General features: G+C 49.0%; 2 protein-coding genes across 15 annotated transcripts; one reads left to right on the top strand and one right to left on the bottom strand.

Annotated features, from left to right (window-relative positions):
• Positions 1 to 70: 70 nt before the first annotated feature.
• On the bottom strand, positions 71 to 18,350 carry NFYA (nuclear transcription factor Y subunit alpha). 13 transcript variants are annotated; one of them, XR_010784989.1, is made up of 11 exons: positions 17,877 to 17,978; positions 15,109 to 15,195; positions 12,683 to 12,769; positions 10,346 to 10,492; positions 8,360 to 8,491; positions 7,603 to 7,708; positions 6,982 to 7,148; positions 5,428 to 5,601; positions 4,409 to 4,510; positions 1,545 to 3,621; positions 71 to 1,403 (listed from the first exon to the last, which is right to left on the bottom strand). XR_010784989.1 is itself a non-coding variant. In XM_066565076.1 (10 exons), the coding sequence occupies exons 2-10, from the start codon at positions 15,181 to 15,183 to the stop codon at positions 3,568 to 3,570; spliced, it is 1,044 nt and encodes a 347-aa protein (XP_066421173.1). In that variant the 5' UTR covers positions 15,184 to 15,195; positions 18,297 to 18,350; the 3' UTR covers positions 71 to 3,567. The 13 variants fall into 13 exon arrangements, 12 of the variants coding, with proteins under 12 accessions (XP_066421173.1, XP_066421169.1, XP_066421175.1 ...); XM_066565076.1 differs by lacking the exon at positions 17,877 to 17,978 and adding an exon at positions 18,297 to 18,350 and having other exon boundaries at positions 71 to 3,621; XM_066565072.1 differs by having other exon boundaries at positions 71 to 3,621.
• Positions 18,351 to 18,455: 105 nt separating this feature from the next.
• OARD1 (O-acyl-ADP-ribose deacylase 1) lies at positions 18,456 to 22,522 on the top strand. Of its 2 annotated transcripts, none has more exons than XM_066565086.1 (6): positions 18,456 to 18,557; positions 18,850 to 18,914; positions 19,583 to 19,727; positions 19,836 to 19,894; positions 20,579 to 20,691; positions 20,981 to 22,522. In XM_066565086.1, the coding sequence occupies exons 1-6, from the start codon at positions 18,482 to 18,484 to the stop codon at positions 21,081 to 21,083; spliced, it is 561 nt and encodes a 186-aa protein (XP_066421183.1). In that variant the 5' UTR covers positions 18,456 to 18,481; the 3' UTR covers positions 21,084 to 22,522. The 2 variants fall into 2 exon arrangements, with proteins under 2 accessions (XP_066421183.1, XP_066421184.1); XM_066565087.1 differs by lacking the exon at positions 18,456 to 18,557 and adding an exon at positions 18,565 to 18,583.
• The last annotated feature ends 418 nt before the right edge of the window (positions 22,523 to 22,940 follow it).

Below are 22,940 nucleotides of genomic sequence, written 5' to 3'. Positions count from 1 at the left end.
TGTTGATGTGGAAGTTTGTGCTGCCCTCCCCCGGCCCATCACGAAATTCCCAACACACAGCAAAAACTCCTCAGTTTATAAATTTTATTAGCTGGAGAGTGTACACAGTACTTACAATTGCATCTATTAAAGACCAAAATACACTTGAAAAAATGCATCATATAAAAAAAATTAAAAACTTTGAACTATGTACAAACTTTGCCTGACGTTACGTTAAGCTCAGGACCCTCCCACGCCCCTTCACAAAGAAAAGTTGATTTTTCCCCTCTTTTTAACATGCATTTAGCATCACTTGAGGACCATTTTCTTCCAAATCCTGATCTTTACACTCCTATAAATCTGGGTTTTGATGGGTTTGATGCTTCACTGCTCCGGGTCAATCAAACACATTTCTCCCCAAGCCTCTTCATTCATCCTCACCCCTAAAGTGAAGTTTTTGCTCAAGTGTAGCCAATCTACAAAGAATTATAATTTAATTACTAGGGAGGTTTGAACTGGACACGTCTCCAGTTTTCACAGATTTGCCTGCAAAAGAAAGCAGATGTTTTTGGTACCGTGGTGTTGGCTGCTGGCTCCAACCTCACCAAATAAACACAACTTTCAGCAGTGATACACAGAACACAAAACAAAGGAAAAAAATATGATAGGAGCACTTGGGCTTTCACATCACTATTTAAAATATTAACAATAAGACTTTCTAGAACACAAATCTTTATTTCTTCACACACAACCTACAACAGCAGATCAGAGAACCTAGATATGAAGGGATATTGGGAAAAAGTTCGCAAGTTCTTTAAGAAAAAGTAAATTATTTATTTTAAAAAAATGAAACAAAATCTATGTCAGAGCAATAATCTTGCTTCCTGAATTTCCAGCTCTCAAAAAGGTGTTTCAGGACAGAGATTTACCATCAACTGAAGAGCAAAAAACATCACAGAGAGGGTCTGACTCCAGCACGAAAATATTCCACCAACCAAATATACAGATGCTCCAAAAAAAAAAGAAAAATTTACAGTAATGCTGCAAATTCAACTAAAATCCCTTAAGGAGTGCTGCACATTCCTGGCATGGGGGAGAGCCCAGGAAATGCTGGGTGAGTTTCGGGTGCCAGCTGAGCAAAACCAGCGCTGGAACTGGACAAGGATTTAAGGCAGAAGCAACCAGAGGCCCTGAGGATGCCATCGATGTTAAAAATGCCCTTGGAATTATTAGAAATAAATCCCAATTAAGAGCTGTGAGCAGAGTGTCAGGTGACTCATCTAACCTGGGACAGAAACTGAAAGGAAGGAGATGGATTGGCCTGGCAGGAGCCAGGGCAGCTCCTCCTGCAGCTGCAGGTGTCCCCGAGTGTCCCTGAGTGTGTGGGGAGGGACAGGAGCCGGGATCACAGCAAGGAGCTGAGCCTTTTTTATAGATCCAATCCCAGCAGGATCACAGCAAGGAGCTGAGCCTTTTTTATAGATCCAATCCCAGCAGGATCACAGCAAGGAACTGAGCCTCTTTTAGAGATCCAACCCCACCAGGATCACAGCAAGGAGCTGAGCTGCCCTCAGAGATCCAATCCCAGCAGGATCACAGCAAGGAACTGAGCCTCTTTTAGAGAGATCCAATCCCACCGGGATCACAGCAAGGAGCTGAGCTGCCCTCAGAGATCCAATCCCACCGGGATCACAGCAAGGAGCTGAGCTGCCCTCAGAGATCCAATCCCACCAGGATCACAGCAAGGAGCTGAGCTGCCCTCAGAGATCCAATCCCAGCAGGATCACAGCAAGGAGCTGAGCTGCCCTCAGAGATCCAATCCCAGCAGGATCACAGCAAGGAGCTCAGCTGCTCTTAGAGATCCAATCCCAAACCCCTCTGCAGCTCCTCCTTGTCCCTCCACCTGAACAGGCTCCCTCTTCCTCCAGGACTGCCTGCTCACAGCAAGGATCCAACATTCCTCCTCCCTCTCAGGTTTAGTATTTTTATTTCATCCAAAGGAAACAGAATTTTCCAGGCTCTGTTCTTTTGTATCCTCTTGGTTTGTCTCCTCCACTTTTGTCTTTAGCCATAAGCTTCCAGCAAATGGGAAAAGATGGGAGGGAGGAAATGTCATTTCCAAGCTGCATTTCCTTGTCACTGGAATTCAGCATTCACTGGACTGAACCCAGTCTCACCCATCCTTGGCAGCATTTCCTCACTCTGCAGCTTCACCTGGCCAGGTTCACATTCACCCAGCACATTCCCAACCCCAAATTTCACTGCTGTGATCCAGTTTGAGCTACAGGACACAAAAAAACCTGGAGATGCTGGGATTCCAGCAGGCAGATGATCCCCAGAGCAGCTGTGTAACTCATCAAGGTGAGCAGTGCAATGGGGAGAAATCACCTGTTAAATGCTTTTAACTACTGCTCCCATCACCAAAATTCAAATTATAATAGAGCAGGCTTAGAATCTAAATTAAAACTCTGTTCTGTGGAGATGCTCAGACAAAGCCAGCTGTAGGTCATGGGAAAATCCTATTTTTTAATAATGTAAGTATTGCTCCTTTGCTAAGTGCCACTTCTGTTTTGTTTTTAAGAGCTTAATTTATAAAAAGCATGAAAGGTTCATCAGTATCTGCTGAGTCCTTCAGGCAGCTCAGGCTGAGCTGCCCCAGCTGCTGCTGTCCTGAACAATCCCTCACTCTGGAACTGTAGAAATGATTCAGGCATCAGAAACTCCATCCCAGGCACGGCCAAGTGGCACCACTGTTACACTGGGGGCTCCACATCTCTTGGAGGAACCGTGGACTTCACTGGCAGGTGAGGAAAAAAGATTAAAAAAAAAAAAAAAAATCCTTTGGAAGAGAGTCACTGAAAAGCTTCAATCCTTTCTGTACTCACATCCAGTTTTCTTCCAAAGCCACAAGTACTGGCAATGAACATCCAAACCCAGGCAGAGACTGATTTACTGACCCAATAATCCCCCCCAACATCTCCCTCTCCCACCCCACTCGCAACAGAGACACAACACATCGAGTCCTGCAGTAATCTTGACTATTTCTAGCACTGATTGGATGGCTGAACCTTTCCCAGAGAAGAGCTTCTTTACACATTTACAAGGGGGAATTGAAAAGAATCCCCTTCAGTTTCTGCCAGGGTCAGAAGTGCAACAGCAATGCCCAGCTCAGGGAAAACCAAGTCCAGAGGGGTGAGGAGTGGATGGAATAACAAATCTCAACCCCAGCCCTGTGGTGCAGCCACTCAGTGCTGGCTGGAGGAGCTGGGATCTGCCCCTGGACAGGGCTGAGCTGCACCAGCCACAGGGGCTGAGGTGGGAAAATGAAGGAAAAGCAGAGATGAGCACTCGGACTCTGAATTCCCTGTGCTGGATCAGGAGAGGGCACCGAGGAGTTCTGGAAGGTTCTGTTTGGAGAGTTGAAACCTCAAGCACGTCCTCAACACGCGGTGCTTGCTCTGTGGAAAAGGACAGGCTGTGACATGGAGATTGTCCCCCTCCAGGATTCACTGGGCACTCTGGGCAGGCAGGACAGGCTGGCAGGAGGGGTGGGAATTCCCTTCAGGTGTTTTTCCCTGGAAGCAGGGGTTAGGAGACCCTGATCATCTGTGTCATTGCTTCTTCGTTGCTTTGAGTTGGATCCTGCAGACACAAAAGGGTGGAAATTCCACATTTTTCCATGAGGCAGAGAGAACCACGCACAACCATCAGGAGGAGACAATCCTGCACTTCCCTCGATCCCCAAAACTTTTCTGTCCTGCTTTTCCTGAGTTTTACAGGCCACAAAAATCCTGACTACCTCCAGGGAATTTGTTGTTTCTGCTATTTAGGACCAGTATTTAGGAATGATTTTAGTTGAAAATAAGAAACACTCCCTAAAGGCATAGGACTGCTCTAGAGCACTGAGGAACCACAGAACCTGTTCATTCTACTCCATTATGTCCCTTCCTTTGAAAAATGCCTTGCACCTTTTATGCAAATCAAGCTGCAGCCAAGAATCAGATATTCCCATTTTTTAATTTTCCATCAGATGTAAAGATAAGGAGTCTCTACCTTTCATTGATGTCCTGAAAGACCACCCCAGTCCCCAACCAGAAAGGCTGTTTTACACACACAGAATGTTTGTGTGCATTTATCCTAAGAACTACAAAGTGAACACACTTCCATCTACATTATTGTCATTTAATTCCTCAGGGCAAACACCCCTTGCTCTCCACAAGCAGTGACAGGAGGTTTTATTCCCAGCTTTTATTTATTTTACGCTTGGAATAAATCTAAAGGCAGGCAGGGCCAAGGGGCAGCAGACGAACAATTCAGAGGCAGGGAGGGACAAGCAGCCAAGCCCCAAAACCCAAACCAAGCAGCACAGAGACACTTCTGGAGTGTGTCCTGAAGGGCTGGGAGGGGATGTGCCCCAGAGCCCACTCACCTGCATGTGAGGGCTGTCCTTTTCCTTGGGGGAGAAGAAGCGGCCCCCCTCTCCCCGTTTCCTGGCCATGGCGTGCCGGTGCCGCGACTCGTGCAGGTATTTCTGCAGGGAGGAGAGCAGAAATCCAGGAGCATTCCTGGAAATTCCCAGTCCCCATCCACCCATCCTCTGCCCCACAACCCTCCCACAGCCCCTGCCTTGCCAGGGGAAATTCCCAGTCACTGCTTTACCAGAGGAAATTCCAGTCCCCATCCATCCCCTGCCCCACAGATTCCCAGTCACTGCCTTCCTAGCTGAAATTCCCAGTCACTGCTTTTCCAGAGGAAATTCCCAGTCATTGCTTTTCCAGAGGAAATTCCCAGTCCCAAATCCATCCTTTGTCCCACAGATTCCCAGTCACTGCCTTTTCAGAAAAAATTCCCAGTCATTGCTTTTCCAGAGGAAATTCCAGTCCCCATCCATCCCCTGCCCCACAGACTCCCAGTCACTGCCTCCCCAGGGGAAGATTCCCACTCCCCATCTGTTCCTCTGCCTTACATATTCCCAGTCACTGCCTTCCCAGAGGAAATTCCCAGTCCCTATCCATCTTTTGTCCCACAGATTCCCAGTCACTGCCTTCCTAGCTGAAATTCCCAGTCCCTGCCTCTCCAGAGGAAATTCCAGTCCCCATCCATCCCCTGCCCCACAACCCTCCCAGTCACTGCTTTTCCAGAGGAAATTCCCAGTCCCTGCTTTTCCATAGGAAATTCCAGTCCCCATCCATCCCCTGCCCCACAGACACTCTGCTGACAGTCAGTACATGCTCACACACAGCTCCAAATACTCTCAAAACCACCCAAAATAAGCAGAATCATCCTCAAGGGACTTCAAAAATTTACTCTGATGCAGCTCATCGACAACATCAAAACCACTGCAAAACTGAGGAACACCAAGATTCCAACCCTCATTTTCCAGCCCAGGTGGGATTCTGTGCCTTTGTCACAGAGCAACCTTGTGTTAAATCTGAGTTTTATTCTCACCCTTCTCTCTTTGGGGATTTTTCCCTCTGCTTCCAGCTTGGCCCGTGCCTGCCTCCTCTTCAGGATGCGGTGGTACTGCTTGGCATTGACGTACAGGGGCTCCTCTTCCAGCATCTCTGCTCCAGGCAAGGGGATCCTCTGGATGGCTGGGACTGAGCCAGCTCCAGGCACCATCTGTACACACAGGGGGGTTTAGTGCTTGCAGCTCAGCACAAACTGAACACAAAAATGGCATTAAAAAGCCCAATATTGAAATAGAAAGTGGGCGTTGCTCGGGTAATGCAGCTGCTTAAATGAAAAGGAGCAACGAAGGTGTTCTCAAACTGCAAAAACAGTCTAAAACCAATCTAAAAACCTCTGCAAAACCAATCTAAACCTCTGCAAAACCAATCTAAACCAACAATTCCTCCTCAGTCCTGCTGGGTTTTCCTGATAAAGTGTGGTGCTGTTCACAGGGGTCCCAGGTGAGGGAAGAGATGAGGATCTTGACTCCATGTTTCAGAAGGTTGATTTATTATTTTATGATAGATATTGTATTCAAGCTATACTAAAAGAATAGAAGAAAGGATTTCATCAGAAGGCTTGAAAGGAATGAATGATAATAAAATCTTGTGACTGACCAGAGAGTCCGAGCCAGCTGGGCTGTGATTGGCCATTAATTAGAAACAACCACATGAGACCAATCCCAGATGCACCTGTTGCATCCCACAGCAGCAGATAACCATTGGGTACATTTTGTTCCTGAGGCCTCTCAGCTTCTCAGGAGAAAAAAAATCCTAGCAAAAGGATTTTTCATAAAAGGTGTCTGTGACAATAAAGGTAACATTTCAATACAATTCCTTGTGCTGCTGCTTCTTGGACAATTAAACAAATAGGACATGGTTGGTGCTTCCCTTTCTTTTGGGTTATTTTTTATTTCAATTATTTCATTTCAGAGCATCACTGCAGAGCTGCTGACATCTAGTGGAGACCAGCAACATTCAAGAGGCTCACACTACAAAGAAACAGGAATTGCCAGGAAAAACCTCTATAAATGATGGAAACAAATCCTAAGGGATCCTCAAGAAAATCAGAAGTGAATAAACATAAACCTTTGCTCATCAGCTCACAGCTCAGTTTGGATTTCAGTTTCTACTGTGGGAGAAAGTCCAGAGATAAGATCACAGCAGGATCCAGGCCTTTGAAGCTGAAAATTTGATTTGTTTAATGGAACTTACAGAGAGGAGTGACCATGGTATCTCAATCTCAGACAAGAGGTTATCAGAGAAGCAGGGAATCACAGGATGGTTTGGGCTGGAAGGGATCTTAAGGATGCCCCAATTCCAACCTTCAGGGACACCTCCCACCATCCCAGGCTGCTCCAGGCAGGGATGGAGCAGCCACAGCTCCTCTGGGCTCCCTGTGCCAGGGCCTCCAGGGAGAAATTCCTCCCCAATATCCCACCCAGCCATTCCCACTATCCCATCCCTACCCTTGTGAAAATCCTGCTAGATTTGAGTACAAAACACCTCAAAGCTCAGCCTCCAGAGGCAGCAGTGGGCATTTCACACCTACCATGACCATTCCCCCTGAATTGACCACGTTCCCAGCCACTGGCAGTGTCACTGTCACCGTCCCCTGGCCACTGCTGGTGGTGTTGGTGTTGGCTCCTGTTTGGACAATCTGGGCTCCAGCCAGGCTGGCTGCAGGAATGGTGATCATGCCTGTAACAGGGACTGTAACTTTAAGGAAGTAGAACACAAAAGGAAAGGGAAAAAAAAAAAAGAAAAGGAAAAAACAAGACAAAAAAAATAAAAACCAAAAGAGAGAGAGAGAGAAAGAAAAAAGAAACAGAAACACGCACACAAAAAGAAGGGAACAGCATTAGTCCCACTTCTGTGTTTTACCCATTCATCCTTCCAAAACATGCAGAGAGTCAGGAAAGTGCTACAATGAGAGGTTAAATTCCATCAGAATTCCTGGTTTTTGCATTTGTAACCTCATTGTGAGTAACCATGTACTCCTGAGGTGGAAAAGCAAAATTCAGGGTTTTATTCCACCAGGCCTTGCCAGAGACAAGGAGATTTTCTGTTTCTGGGGAAAGAACCCTGGAGTGGATTCCTGCAGAGCACACAAACACCTCAATAAATCAAAAGCCTCTCCAAGGGGTGCCCTGGCTCCTCCCAGCCCTCCTACCTTGCTGCAGGATGGTCCCATCAGCATTCACAGGCTGGTACACGATGGTCTGGCCCTCAGCAGCCTGGGCAACCTGCTGGCCTTGCACTGCAATCTGCTGCTGGGTCTGAACAAAACAAAGAGCACAAAAACGTCACAAATTGCCTTTTTTTTTCACAGTATTTACAATACCTGAATGAACACATGGTGCTTGAGGTGTTCCAGGTGTCTCTTTCTGCTGCCTCATTAGCAGCAGTAAGAAATAGGCTGGAGCACAGAGCAAATACCTGGAGATCAAACACCTGAAGCACATGTAGGATGCATTTTCCAACAGTTCAATAATAATGAAAAAAGCCCAAATTCTAAGTTTCCTGTCTCACTATGAAGATGTGAAAGGAAGAACTGTTCTGCTCCAAAATTTAATTTTTGGCCCCTAACCAAAAGCATCAGCAGAAACCCCAGGTGTTGTGGACTACTGCACACAATGGCCCAAGTATGGAATTAGCAATGCTTCATGTTTTCAAAATTCAACAAAGAGACAAAAACAACCACGAACCAATAAAATACAGAAACACGATGGAGAAAAACATGCAATCTGATTTTTCTGCCCCAGAGTCATGTATGAAACACTACAAAAACATGACACTTATTTCTCAAGTTCTCCTCAATATTAATAATTCCTTTTTTAAATTTTTTTTTTTTTTTTTACTTAACCACATGTTAAAAAGTTTCTCTTCCTGTTCCTCTGCAGAAAAGCCTTTCATGCTGGTGCAGTTACCTGTGTCTGGCCAGCAGTAACTGCAGTCTGGGGCTGCTGTATAATGATCTGCTGGGTCTGGCCCTGCTGCCCCTGTACCTGCACAGCCTGCCCACCTTGAATCTGAATCTGACCTGGCTGGACCAACTGAATCTGTGGAAGAAAGAGTCAGAAAGGAACATTAACTATGCCTCTGATTTCTCCCTCCTCAGCCTCAGCATGACCAAGTCATCTCTGAGGGTGATTTAGTGTTGCACAGAAAAAGGAAGCAAGGGAGTCTTCTCTTTTTCCAGAATGAGGAGTTTGGATGGATTGCTCCCTGTGACACAGCCACACAGGGCAGAGGGAGCTGGGTCACCGTGCTCCAGCAGCTCTGCACTGCTTGCACAATAAATCACTCAGGAGAAATCAATTATTCACATCCACTGGGAACAAACAGGCAGGTGGAAGAGGAGGACTGAGGTTTAAGACATCTGGGGGGTGTTAATTATCCAGCACTCAGAAGTGTTTCTGGGATTTATAAAGTTGTCCTCAGCTTTGCAGAGTCTTTCCACCACTGTGGAACATTCTTAGATTAAAAAAAAAGAAGAGCTGGAATATGGTTTGAAGTTTGTGTTTAAAAACATAGTTATGGATTTTCCTCCACCAACCAGACTGAGAAGAACCTCATACAAATTACAGTGGTTTGCAACAAAGGAAATGTTAAATAAACCTCTCAAAACAGCAAGACATCATTTGCCTTCCTGGACTGTGCTGGGTTCCTAAATCCCATCCTAAATCATCAGGACACTTCCATTATGCCATGGTTACAGTTCTTCCCTTTGCTTTTCAGCAACACTTCAGCCACCTCCTTAAATTTACCAACTGTCTTTTAAACAAGTAATTACTTCCAAAAAATCCATTTTCTGTACCTCCTTCACTACTGCCTCCTGTGCACCAGGGATGTTTAAATCCCCCTTCAGCCATCACACATTAGAGGGGCTCAAGCACAAATTACTCACAAGAAGCTTTCTTAAATAATTTTTTTTTTAATCCTCTTTCTGTGCCATAAATTGAACAGGCACCAGATCCCCAACTAGATTGCAAGGGCCAGATAAAATATCCCAAGAGATAAAAATCCTGCTCTGTGGGAAGGCATCCCACATGCCAGGTACCCCTATTCCCACAGGAAGGTATCCCTGCCCATGCCAGGAAGGTGCAACTGGATGAGCTTTAAAGTCTCATCCAACCCCAACCATTCCATGATGAAAAACCCCAAACCAAGCCAGCTGTGTTTTAGCACTAAAATCTTTGCACCAGGCCATAAAAAACAGTTCATAAAGGACTTCCACTCATTCCCACTGTGCCAGAGCTACCAAGCACCACCTCAGCCTGCTTTTGCTCAACAAACAAAAATCCTGCTCTGTGGGAAGGTACCCACATGCCAGGTACCCCTATCACAGGTATCCCACAGGACAGGTACCCCTATCACAGGTACCCCTATTCCCATAGGAAGGTGTCCCTGCCTATGCCAGGAAGGTGCAACTGGATGAGCTTTAAGGTCTCATCCAACCCAAATCATTCCATGATGAAAAACCCCATAGGAAGTTTTTCAGGTAGGATAGTTTTTCATAGGAAGTTTTTCAGATAGGAAGGTGTCCCTGCCTATGCCAGGAAGGTGCAACTGGATGAGTTTTAAGGTCTCATCCAACCCCAATCATTCCATGATGAAAAACCCCATAGGAAGGTGTCCCTGCCTATGCCAGGAAGGTGCAACTGGATGAGCTTTAAGGTCTCATCCAACCCAAATCATTCCACAATGAAAAACCCCAAACCAAGCCAGCTGTGTTTTAGCACTAAAATCTTTGCACCAGGCCATACAAAAACCAGTTCATAAAGGACTTCCACTCATTGCCAGCGTGCCAGAGCCCCCCAGCAGCAGCCCAGGCTGGTTTTGGGGTGCTGAGCAGAGCCCTGTGTGGCAGTGGCAGCGCCCCAGAGCCGTGCAGTGCCCCCAGGGTGTCTCACCTGCTGCAGCCCCTGTGTGCCAGACACGGGCACCTGCATGATGGTCTGGCCCTGGCCCCCGGGCACGGCCTGCACCATGATGGGCTGGCCCGTGGAGGTGATGAGCTGCCCCCCGCTCACCTGCACCATCAGAGGCTGCCCCTGCACCTGCAACAACAAAATAACAATGAAAACCCCACCAGAACAGCCCCAGAGCCCACCCCTGCCCAGCCTGTGTGTGGGGAACGGGCACTGAGCTGCTTCAAACCAGCTCTGCCTTCCAGGGATTTAGTGAGTTATCTGCTCCTCTTGCAGTCTAGTTGTTATAAAGCATGAAAATCACATTTTTTCAGCCACAAGGACTACCTTCATGCACAGCCCAAGAGCAAAGTGGGATAAAAAACTTCATTATTCACCTTGCAATTACTGATTTTTAGTTGAGGTTCCTATTGAGATTTTTCAGTTGAGGTTCCTAGTGAGAGAACTCTGTTCTGACAGGAAGGTTCTGAGGTGCCTTCAGCTCTCTTCAGTTTTATGCCTACAACATTCCCATTTCCAAACTGACATGGATGGAGCATGGGTTGTGCTGGAGAAGAAACTCTCCATGGTTATGGAGGGAAATTGTAACTGGAGCAACACAAAATGGAGTTCAGGGAGGAAAAGTCAAAGATGAGCAGCAGCCACTTCTGGGCCCAAAAAAGATTTAGATTGGATAGACAATATAAATTATAAATATAAATATAAAATTATAAATATAAAATATAAAATATAAAATATAAAATATAAATATAAATATATAAATATAAGTATAAAGTGTGAGAGTGGGCAGGCCCTGGCACAGGCTGCTCAGAGCAGCTGTGGCTGCCCCTGGATCCCTGGAGGTGTCCAAGGACAGGCTGGACAGGGCTTGGAGCACACTGGGATAGGGGAAGGTATTGGGGTGGGACCTGGGTGAGCTTTAAGGTCCCTTCCCACCCAGACCAGTCTGGGATGCTGAGGTAACTTTGGCCTGAGAATCTCTGGACTCTTGGACCTGGTATCTCTCTGGTCACTGGGAAAAAGGCCCAAGAAAACAAAAACAAGGGGAAAACCTCTCTGTTTGAACCCCCTCACCCTGCCATGGCCCCAAATTGCCCAAACACATCTTGAAAAATACTCTACCTCCACAGCCTAAATACAAAATCAGTCTGATGAACTCAGGGGATCACAAAATCTGATTTGTTTAGGAACAAGAACATCACAATGTGGTAAAGCCACCGAGTTCCTGGGTTTCACACCCCAGAGGGTGAGGAGCCAAATCCTGCCCTGGGAATTGGAGTTTGCAGGTCCCCACTCTGTCCCTCAGCCTGTCCATGTCCCATCCAAAGCCCTCAGGCCCTGGGCTGGGTCACACAGGGAGGAGCATGCTCAGGTCAGCACAGAGAAGCACAGGCAGCAGCACAATATCCAAGAAGCAGAAAGGAAAACAAGAGACATTCCAGGCTTTTTGTTAATGAATCACAGCAAGGCAAACTAGGAGAAAATAAAAGGTGGGAAGGACATAACAACAACCAGAGGTCCCAGTGAACCCAGCAATCCAAGTGAGGCAGCATCTGAGAGTTGAACTCCGAACATAAAAAATGCTGTGTTAATTCTGCAGCTGGCAGGGCCATCCCAGCCCCTTGAACCACCCTGCTCTGAAGAATTACAAACCAAACAAAAGCAGAATCCTGAGTGCAAAACTGCCACAGCTGCCCAGGCTTTGTCAACTGCTCTACAAAGGGCTCCTGGAAAGGCTGGGTGAGTTAAGGAGGCTGCAAGACAGGAAACACTTCACCCTGAGACCAAGCTCTTTCCAAACTGGGCTGTGTTTGCTGTTTGGATCCACGTGGTGGCTCCTGGGTTTCCCTGTGTTGTTCACAGGTGAATAAGAAATTGGATCTCAGTGCCACAGAGGCCAATGTTGTCCCCAGGTGCCCTTTCAGCCCCAGCTGAGAAGGTTCCACTGTCCAAGCTCAGGCTCTGGCACCACCTCTGTGTGTGCCTCATGCAGTGAAGGCAGAGCCCTCCTCAGGGAAGAGCTCAGAACCCTCATTCCCTTGAAATTACAGGAAATCTTTGGGGTTTATCCCAACTGCTCCTTCCTCATTTTGCTGCTCATAACTTGAAAAATCTCCCTGAACTTTATTCCCTCCCAGAATCCCTGCCATGCACCAACGGGAACAGCTCCAATGCAAACCCCAGAGGCAGCACCCAGCAGAAATTCCTGCTCCACATCCCCCTGCTCCTCCTGGGCACCCTGGGAAAAACACAGCATTAGATATGTGCTGCTGGGGAGGGTCATGCAGTGCTCAGAAACACAATCAGAGAGGTCACCACTACCTGGAGGGTCTGGACTTGCTGGCCTGAGGCCGATGCCACCTGGGCCTCAGTCTGCAGCTGGACAGCTGTGACACCTCCCTGCTGCTGGGAACAGGAACAGGGAGAGCTTGAAACATGGAAATGCACAACACACTGCTGGGACAGGGGGTGGGGATCACACACTCTGCTCCACGAACACGAGGAATGGGAATTTCAGCAAAACTAAGGATGGAGTTCCCTGGAACTGCACTGCCAGGGTTCAATATTCCCACTCACAGGGAACAGGACAGGTGATTTTGCAGGATTTCAAGCTCAGTTTCAGGGTTTTAGTTTTAAAGTTTCAGGCTTCAATATTCCAACTCACAGGGAAGAGGATGGGTCATTTTGCAGGATTTCAAGCTCAGTGTCAGTTTTAAAGTTTCAGGCTTCAGTGTTCCAACTCATAGGAATAGGTAATTTTGGGCAGGTGATTTTGCAGGATTTCAAGCTCAGTTTCAGTTTTAGTTTTAAAGTTTCAGGCTTCAGTGTTCCAACTCACAGGAATAGGTAATTTTGGGCAGGTGATTTTGCAGGATTTCAAGCTCAGTTTCAGGGTTTTAGTTTTGAACTTTCAGGCTTCAGTATTCCAACTCACAGGAATAGGTGATTTTTGGGCAGGTGATTTTGCAGGATTTCAAGCTCAGTTTTAGTTTTAAAATTTCAGACTTCAATATTCCAACTCACAGGAATAGGTAATTTGGCAGGATTTCAAGCTCAGTTTCAGGGTTTTAGTTTTGAACTTTCAGGCTTCAATATTGCAACTCACAGGGAACAGGATGGGTCATTTGGCAGGATTTCAAGCTCAGTTTCAGGGTTTCAGTCTGCTCACCGCCCAGGTTTTGGCACAGTGAAGGGTTGCAGATTTTGGACACACTGGTTTGTCCCAACCAAACCCTTCCTGCAGCAGTCTGAGCTCATCTCTGCCACCCCTGTGTTGGTGTGTGCCCACCAGTGACCCTGAGGGACAGTCTGGAGAGGCTGCAGGAGCAGTCAGAGCTCAATCCTTTTCTATCTTTAGCCTCTTTGCTAAGAGTCCCAAAATACTCCCAGTAACTGTGTTAAGCATGGGGAGATGAAGGACAGCTCCCTCCCAAGTGCTGCAACAGCCTGGTAAAACAACTCATTTTAGCAAAATGTTTCACATCAGACACAGGCTTGAAGAAGTTGTACTGAAAATGAAAGCCAAGAGTTGATTTTATCTCCTTTTCACCTGGAAAATGTCAATAAACCAACTACATCTTTGGTTATCTGCTGCGAACAGGTATTTCAGATAATCCTTAATATAAAATGTTTTCATCTCAAGTGCAATTCTTGTTCTGGCTGGAAAAAATCAACTCCAGCTAAACCCAGTGGAAGGATTTGGTCCCTCCTGAGGCCAAAGCAAAGCAGCTCTCCCTGAAAACATCATCCAGTGGCTCAGCCCTTTGCATGGCAAAGCACCAAACCTCCTCAAACTGGAGCAGAAGATGCAACAAAAATTCAGCAGCAGCTGGAAACACATCCCCACATCTGGATATGGAAAGCTGAGCAGCCAAAATCAGTAAGGCCTCTAAACTCAGCCCTGGTGTTCTGCACACTGAAACATGAATTTTGTTGTGGGATGGATGAGTTCATCCAAAGCTCCTTGGTTGGTTGAATTCCTGGTCTGTCTGGTTTTTTTGCTCCATGTGTTATTCTGAAACAAAGAATCTCTACAAATGTTCATTTGGTAAAGCTGGAGGAAACCTCTGTGGGCTTGAACAAAATCTATTTCAACTTTGGGGGAATTTTTCTTGTGGACAACTGATTGTTTCTGTTAATATTCTGTTTCCTCCATGTTCAGAGATGTTTTACTATATTTTTATATTTTACTTTCCCCATGTCACTACCATTTTGCAAACTTCCTGCCACACTGAAATTTGGTAACATGTATACCCGCATTTTCATTTTAATTTTATAGAAAGGTTTGTAGTTATATAAAAATTTATAAATTTTATTTAATTTAAAAGATATAGTAAGTGCATTCTAAAAACCACATTTACTCTGACTTCCAGGCAGGTGCCATCAGTGCCCAGGTGACAGAAGTCAGGTGAACAGGAACCCAGGAGAATCAGGATTGTTCTACTGAAACCAAGCTCTTTCCAAACTGGGATGTGTTTGCTGTTTGGATCCACGTGGCTCCTGTGCTGTTCACAGGTAAATAAGAAATTGGATCTCTCAGTGCCACAGAGGCCAATGTTGTCCCCAGGTGCCCTTTCAGTCCCAGCTGAGAAGGTTCCACTGTCCAAGCTCAGGCTCTGGCACCACCTCTCCTCAGGGAGGAGCTCAGAACCCTCATTTCCTTGGATTTACAGGAAATCTTTGGGGTTTATCCCAATTGTTCCCTCTGAGGGGTGCAAAGGGCTCCCCCATTCCCCATTCCATACCTGCTGCTGGATCTGCCCTGCCTGCACCACGATCTGCTCCGTGGAGCTGCTGCTGTTGGCTGTGTACTGCTCCATGGTGCCTCAGCCCTGCAAGAACAACAAAAATCAGGTGATCTGCTGTCCCCAGGCCTGGCAATGCCCACTGTCCCCAGGCCTGGCAATGCCCACTGTCCCCAGGCCTGGCCATCCCCACTGTCCCCAGGCCTGGCAATGCCCACTGTCCCCAGGCCTGGCCATCCCCACTGTCCCCAGGCCTGGCAATCCAATCCCCACTGTCCCCAGGCCTGGCAATCCAATCCCCACTGCCCCCAGGCCTGGCAATGCTCACTGTCCCCAGGCCTGGCAATGCCCACTGTCCCCAGGCCTGGCAATCCAAGCCCCACTGTCCCCAGGCCTGGCAATGCCCACTGTCCCCAGGCCTGGCAATCCCCACTGTCCCCAGGCCTGGCAATCCAATCCCCACTGTCCCCAGGCCTGGCAATCCAAGCCCCACTGTCCCCAGGCCTGGCAATGCCCACTGTCCCCAGGCCTGGCAATCCCCACTGTCCCCAGGCCTGGCAATCCAATCCCCACTGTCCCCCAGCAGCTGCCAAGCCAAGCAAACCAGGAGCTGCCCCAGGGATTTTTTGCTGCTCCATCTCAGCGATAAACAGAGGAAACACTTCAGGCCCATCCAAGCTGAGTGAGCAGCAAAACCACCTCAGTTCTGGCCCAAATTTCATGGATTTCGCCAGTTCTGTGAGTCTGCACAGCCTGGTGCCCACACAAGGGAGTGGCACTGCTGGGAAAGCTCAGGAAATGCAAAACCTTCAGGTGTGAAATTGAACCTTAAGGTGTGAAGGTTTCTCTCCTCGTTTTTCTTCCCTCTCCTCCTACTCTCATGCAATGGTTTGGCTGAGAAGGGACATTGAGGACCATCCAGTGCCACCCCCTGATGCGGGCAGGGACACCTTCCACCATCCCAACCTGGCCTTGGACACTTCCAGGGATCCAGGGGCAGCCTCAGCTCCTAACTCCTCACCCTCACAGGGAACAATTTCTTCTCTAAACAAGTATTTCTATATTCAAATACAGCCCTCGTGGATTTTGGGAAGCAGATTTCCCAGCATCTCCATCCTCTCGCTGCCCTTCATTCCTTGGCCCTTTCCCTGCACACATCACCACCACTGTGCTGAAATAAAAACATCTTTTCCCTGCCACTGCTTCTCTCCTCACTGGCCCAACAGCAGCAGAATTCCTGCTTTAGTGAGGTGTTTGATTTATGCCACGACTGAACAAGTTCCTGCTACACTGCTGAACGAAACCACAGCCTGGAACTTTTAATTTTCCAAGTCTAAAGCAAAAAACCTCTGGCTCCCTCCATTTTTCAAGGAATGCTGACAGGATTAAGTCACAGACTCTCTGTACCCGTTGCTGTGGTTACTGCTGCTGTTTGAGTCCCATCCTTTGCCCATTTCCTGAGACTTTTTCACAGCCAGAATAAAAGAAGATAAATATTCTTTCTGAAAATGCTGCTGTCAGGTTCCCATTTCAATTTCATACTGGATACTTCATTTCTGCCTTAAATTAAATTTTTTAAATTAAAACATTAACAGCTCTGTAATCCCAACACTCTGCAGCAGCTGCCTGAAGTTCTGGACGAGGTTTTGGATCCTCACCATTCAAGGGATTATCTCATCCCCTTGGTTAAACACAGAGTAGCCAAGTTAAATATTAATGATCAGGGATCAATCAATGGCAGAGGATGGCAGCTCCTCCCCCAGTGAGCTCATGGGCAGCTCCTCCACACCGGGAATGCTCTGGGAACCAGGGAGTGCTCCAGTCCTAGCAGCAGATATTTATACAGACACCACATATATATATATATATATACAAATATATATAAATAATTACATTTAAAAATAGATAAAATATATTATATACAAATGTACATTTATGTACATAATATATATAAATATATATTTTTATATATCTAATATATAAATATGTATATATTTTATAGTGTATATATATATGTATATATATATATATATGTATATATATATATATATATATATATATATACTGAGTTGTATGGGACTCATTAGGATCATTAAGCTCCTGCTCCTGCACAGGATAGCTCCAAAAATACGTACAAATATTTATACATATACATATAAAACACACATAATTTATATTTATATAAGTACAGCTCCACCAGGAGCAGTTTCCTCAACAACCAACCCACACCAAGAGCAAACCAGTGCCACGAACAGCCCGCGAGCTCCGGAGCATCGCTCGGACCGTGTCCACGAGCTCCGTTCCGCGGGATCCACCGCTCCCGGGACACCGCACGCCCACACCGGAGCGGGATTTCGGATTTAACACGGGGGCGGACCGAGCACGACATGTGGAGCCGGGGCTGTTGTGGCACTGCGGGAAGCCCCGGCCCGGGGGTCTCCCGGTGGGCTCGAGCCCCCGGCTGCCCCAAACACCGGCCCAGCCGCCGGACACATCAGGGCAGCAGCACCGCGCACACCGGCACCGGACGGGGGAGGCTCCCGGGGCGGAGCGCGCCGGGGGAACAGGCCGGGCCCCGCTGCCTCGCTGGGCCCCGCGCCCCCCGCCCGGCCGCGGTGTACCCGACCCCGCTGCTCGCGGCCCCGCTCGCCCCGCGGCCCCGGCGCGGCCGAACCGAGCCCGGCCCCGGTTCCCCCCTCAGCCCCTGAGTGGCCGCGGCCCCGCCAATCCCGGCGCGCGGGGGCTCCATATTGGCCGCTCGCGCTCACCGTGCCGCGCTGCCCGGTCCGCGCCCCGCGCTGATTGGCTCCGCCGCGGGGCCCCGAAGCCCAATCAGCGCCCGCACTCGCCCGCCGCGCAAAATGGCGCCCAACCGCGGACAAAGGGGGCGAGGGGCGGGGCCCCGCCCGGCCGCGGCCGCCCAACCGCGCGCCTCGCCCTGCCCGGCGCAGCTGCGCCTGCGCGGGGGCCGCGGCGCGCGCGCGCGGGGCGGGCCCCGCCCGGCTCTAAGTTCCGCCCCCTGTCCGGAATGTTCTGGGCCGGGACCGTGGAGAGGGTCCGCCCGCGCGCCCCGCCGCCATGTTGTGTGCGGCAGTACCCCCATGCTGTGTGCGGCAATACCGCCGTGTTGTGTGCGGCAATACCCCATGCTGTGTGAGGCGATATCGCCGTGTTGTGTGCGGCCGTACCGCCGTGTGGGCTGAGAACGATCCGCCAACTCCCCTGCGAGGCGGATCCGCCATTCCGCCGCGAGGCGGAGCCGCTGAGGCTGAGGCGGTACCGCCAATGTCCCCCTGAGGCGGAGCCGCCGTGCCGGCTGAGGCGGTGCGCTGTGGCCGTGAGGCGGGGCCGCCCTTGCGGCTCGGCCGGAGCGATGTGGGCGGTGCTGGGCAGGCTCGGCGTGGCGCAGGCCGTGGGCCCGGCCCGGTTGATCGCTGTGCGCCCCGCGGGTGCGGCGGCCGAGTGGCGCTCAGGGGTGGGAGGGGAAGGAGGAGGAGGAGGGTGATGATGGTGATGAGGAGGAGGGAGGCAGCCTGGGGGTGCTCCTTGTGCGGTGACCCAGGGTTAGGGCCTCCTCCCGGGCCGGAGCTGTAGGCGCAGCGGGACCGGGTCAGGGGCACCGGCATCTGTCATAGTTGTCCCGCTGTCACAGATATAATTAGGTTCAGCCTCGCCCCCTCTAACACACTCTTACTGCCTAGCTTGAGGTTCCTAATAATTGTTTTTCTCTCATCTTTCCAGCCGCAGGAGCCTTCTCCATACCCCACGTTACCATGGCCACCCACTTCTCCAAGGATCAGGAGAGAGTGCGTAGGGAATGGGTTACATGGGATATTATTGTCTGTGCAAAGAGGCTTTCCTCTCATTACAGCCCTGACAGCGCGGCACTGGCTGCATCCTGCAGCTTTTGAGAGTAAAGTGCTGAAATCCCTGTGCTTTTTGTGTGTAATATCAGTGGGGCAGGTGCTGTGCAGCAGCACAGAGCTCACCTGCCTGCCTGAGCACCTCGAGCCTGGTGCTGCTGGAGGGGTTTCACTAATCCAGCTGTGCTCCCTGTCACATAATTACCCTTTTAAGCTTTGATTTTGTAAGATTACCTGCTGAGCTGGCACATGATGTTCATAAATGATCTTGTTGAGGAGGTGTAGTGGGTTTGTAAATCTGTGTACAGGGTGTGCAATTCTCTGTAGTGGCTTTGTAATTCTCTGTAGTGGGTTTGCAGTTCTCTATATTGGGTTTGTTATTCTCTGAATTGAGGTCGTAGTGCTGTGAATTCGGTTTGTAGTTCTGTCTATGGAGTTTATAATTCCACACGTGGGGTTTTTAATTCCCTCCCTTGGGTTTGTAGCCTGTGCCAGCTCAAACCCTTAACGCCCTGCACAGCAAACTCAAACCCTGTCCCTCCTGCTGCCCATTCCCTGGTCACCAGGGCCCTGTGTGCTCTCTGAGGAGGTGTTGTTGCCCTGCCCTGCAGATCAGGTGTGTCAAGGGGGACCTGTTCTCGTGCCCGGGCACGGACGCCCTGGCCCACTGCATCAGCGAGGATTGCCGCATGGGCGCCGGCATCGCCGTGCTCTTCAAGAAGAAGTTTGGAGGCGTCCAGGAGCTCCTGGATCAAAGTGAGTGGTGCCTGAAGGAGCTCCTGATTTCCAGCAGGGAGGGTGTTGGGGCTGTTTGGGGTTATGGAGTGTGGTTGTTATAAAAACACCTTGGTTTTTGTGCTTTAGAGAAGAAGACGGGGGAGGTGGCAGTTCTGCAGAGGGATGACCGCTACATTTACTACCTGGTAAGGGCTGGGGTGGCACTGGGCCACCTCCCTGGAGCTAAACTGTCACATTTATAGCTGGGGGGGGGTTTTGGTCGTGTTCATGGAATCGGGGAATCACAGAATGGTGGGGTGGGAAGGGACCTTAAATCTCATCCTGAGCAGGGACACCTTCCCCTATCCCACCTTCCCCTATCCCATCCAGCCTGGCCTTGGACACCTCCAGGGATGAGACAGCCACAGCTGCTCTGGGCAGCCTGTGCCAGGGCTTCATCACCCTCACAGGGAACAATTCCTTCCCAATATCCCATCTAACCCAGCCCTCTGGCAATATGAAGCCATCCCTGTTGTCCTGTCACTCCAGGCCCTCGTAAATAAATAGTCTCTGTCTTGTTGGCTCCCTTTGGGCACTGGAAGGGAGTTTCTGGAATGTTCCTCTCAATAAGAGATGTGTCCTCAAACACTGCCTGTGAGGAGCAGCCAAGCTGTTGTGTGCATCTGCATTTCACCTTTACATGGACAGAACTGGCTGCTACATTAGAGTGTTTTAAGCTGTGAAATGTTCTTTGCTCAGTTCTTTCCACAGAGGCAAGTCTGGGTGTGGACTTTTGGGATATCAGGGAATGTGTGTTTTGTATTTATAACAGACAGAAGTTTGCAGGGGTCATGCCCAAGGCACAGCTGAGCTTTTCTGTTTTTCTGCAGATTACAAAGCAGAAGGTTTCTCACAAGCCCACGTATGAGAGCATGCAGAAGAGTTTGGAAGCCATGAAAGCTCACTGCCTGAACAATGGAGTCACCGACATCTCCATGCCCAGGTGAGGGGCTCAGCACCTGGATGCCAATGTTGGGTGTTTAATTTCTAGAAGGATGTCTGAGGGATGATCCCCTGCTGTAAAATAAGAATTCAAGCATCCACCTCAATCCAACTCCTCTGTTCAACTGACAAATCTAATTTGCATTTCCCTGTGCATTTGTTTCCTTGTTCCCCCCACGTTCTGTGGGTTCATGAGGAGCTGTGGCAGGGCCACCTCAAACTGCAGCTGCTCCGGGGCTGGTTGGGCACAGCACAAGGCCCCACAGCTCTTTTGGTGCTTTATCTTCCAGGATTGGATGTGGACTCGACGGCCTGCAGTGGGAAAAGGTGTCAGCCATCCTTGAGGAAGTGTTTGAGAACACTGACATCAAGATCACAGTGTACAGCCTGTGAGCAGAGCAGTCCAGGATCCCCATTTCCCCCAGCTTTGGGAGCAGAACCTCTGAACTGACAAGGGGGGGGCCTGTGTGTGGAGCACGTTCTGCATTCGGGTGTCACTGACTCGTGTGACAGTCACAGGGGCTTCCAGCAGCAGCAGCAGGCTCCTGAGCAGTTCATTTGGGCTGTTAATTAGCGGGAGGCAGCGGCGCTGTGCAAGCCCTGGGGGAGCTCCCAGTGTGTCCCTGCAGCCACCAGGTGTCACTGGGGCTCCACGCAGGGAAACGGAGCCGCTGCCGCTGGGGACTCGGGGTTTCTGTTTGGTTGGTGCTGCCCCAGGCAGCGCTGGCACCTCTGCTTTGTTCTGTTTGCCATGCCCTGCCTGGCACTGCGGTCACTCACCTCTTCTCACACGTGGAACGGTTTCATTTCTCCCTTCCTGCCACAAGCTGGGTTTGCTGAGGTCGTGCTCACTCAGGATCATGGTGTGATGTGAAATAAACACTGCCCTGCTGTTGGATTGCTACCTGTGGCTCTTCTGGGGACAGGCTGGGACTGCAGGGAATGCTGGAGGGGGGTGTGTTTTATACAGCACCTCTATAATTTATGGTCTGCAGAGCTCTGTTTGGTGAGGATCCAAACAGGCTGACGTGCTCTAAAAACTCACAGCATGGGGTTTGAGGTGGGGTTTTCACATTTCTTTCTTTGTTGCATTTGTAGTCCAGGTGTTACACAAAGGTTGGTGTCTGTCACCCAAAACTAAAGCAAATCAGCACCACCCCTTCTTCCTGAGATCCATGGAAAACTCCTGATTTGGCAGAGTTTGTTCTAGAACTGAGCAACTGCCATACACTTTTCCTTTGTGTTTGGTTTTTAAACCCTCCCACAATAACAAATCTTCTGGACATGTGTCATTCTGCATGCCCAGAAAAGTGCCAGGTGTGTTGAAGAAATATAAAAATGGGACATAAGAGTTGGGAATTTTGTAACATGACAGGGTTCCTGATTGGATCCCTTGGGAAGGGACTGGGTTACTCAGTTCTGTTTGTCTTCATCCTTACTCTCCTTGTTCCTTGCCCATATTTTGTAGACCTGTTGGGTGGGGAATTGCTGTAGCTGGGAAAAACAACAGAGGAATTTGGAGCAATGAGCTGATCCAGAATAGGCATGGAGGCTGCTCATGGATTCAGTCCTCCCCCTTATTTGTGTCTGGGTTTTTGTTCTGGTTCCTTACTCATGGCATCCTCATGAGCTTTGTTTTACATGGAAAATGATCCTGCTCTCCAGCAGTTGTGTGTACTCTGGAAATTTTTTTGGCACTTAGTTCTCCCTTCCCAGCTACAAAATATTCCCTGTGTGGCTGTCCTGGGATGTCCTTGAATTCAGACTTGTCAGGTTCAATTTAGGACTTCCTGCAAGTAGAGAAGAAGGAATAAACTGTTTTGGCTTTTGCAGTGGCTTCCCATTTTATTTCACTCTGCTTTTCCCAGGTTTATATCCCAAACAACATTGTTTGATGTCGAGTTCTCGGGCTCCATCATGATTTGGAAGAGAGCTGTTGGCCCTGAATTAAATCACAGCTCTGACTATTGAGGAGAACAGAGGGAGAAAACTGCTTTTTCACCTTTAAATCCCTTTCTTTTCCTCTTTCTAATGCATTTATCTAACCTTTGTTCTAAGGTCTCTTCCCATGAAATATTCCCAGAATGTGATCCCACAGCCTGCCTGTAGATCACTGCCATCCCTTTGACCACAGCATGGGTTTGGTTGGGGCAGGGAGGGGGAGGAACAAAAAACACCCAAAAAATCCCAAACACCAGAGGTCTGTGTTGTGTCTGTGTTGTGTGTGTGTGTTTGGAGTCCCACAGGGCC

The sequence above is a fragment of the Molothrus aeneus genome, chromosome 24 (assembly GCF_037042795.1).
Source record: "Molothrus aeneus isolate 106 chromosome 24, BPBGC_Maene_1.0, whole genome shotgun sequence".
Taxonomy (NCBI): domain Eukaryota; kingdom Metazoa; phylum Chordata; class Aves; order Passeriformes; family Icteridae; genus Molothrus; species Molothrus aeneus.
This window is presented reverse-complemented; position numbering and strand designations above follow the sequence as displayed.

What these genes read in the sequence shown, in the direction of transcription:
- NFYA (XM_066565076.1), bottom strand. Translation starts at nt 15,183, where the DNA reads ATGGAGCAGTACACAGCCAACAGCAGCAGCTCCACGGAGCAGATCGTG. An exon ending in CAGGGCAGATCCAGCAGCAG is followed by an intron (nt 12,770 to 15,108) that starts GTATGGAATGGG and finishes TCCTGTTCCCAG; the next exon opens with CAGCAGGGAGGTGTCACAGC. An exon ending in AAGTCCAGACCCTCCAGGTA is followed by an intron (nt 10,493 to 12,682) that starts GTGGTGACCTCT and finishes TTGTTGTTGCAG; the next exon opens with GTGCAGGGGCAGCCTCTGAT.
- OARD1 (XM_066565086.1), top strand. Translation starts at nt 18,482, where the DNA reads ATGTGGGCGGTGCTGGGCAGGCTCGGCGTGGCGCAGGCCGTGGGCCCG. An exon ending in CCAGGAGCTCCTGGATCAAA is followed by an intron (nt 19,728 to 19,835) that starts GTGAGTGGTGCC and finishes TTTGTGCTTTAG; the next exon opens with AGAAGAAGACGGGGGAGGTG. An exon ending in ACCGCTACATTTACTACCTG is followed by an intron (nt 19,895 to 20,578) that starts GTAAGGGCTGGG and finishes GTTTTTCTGCAG; the next exon opens with ATTACAAAGCAGAAGGTTTC.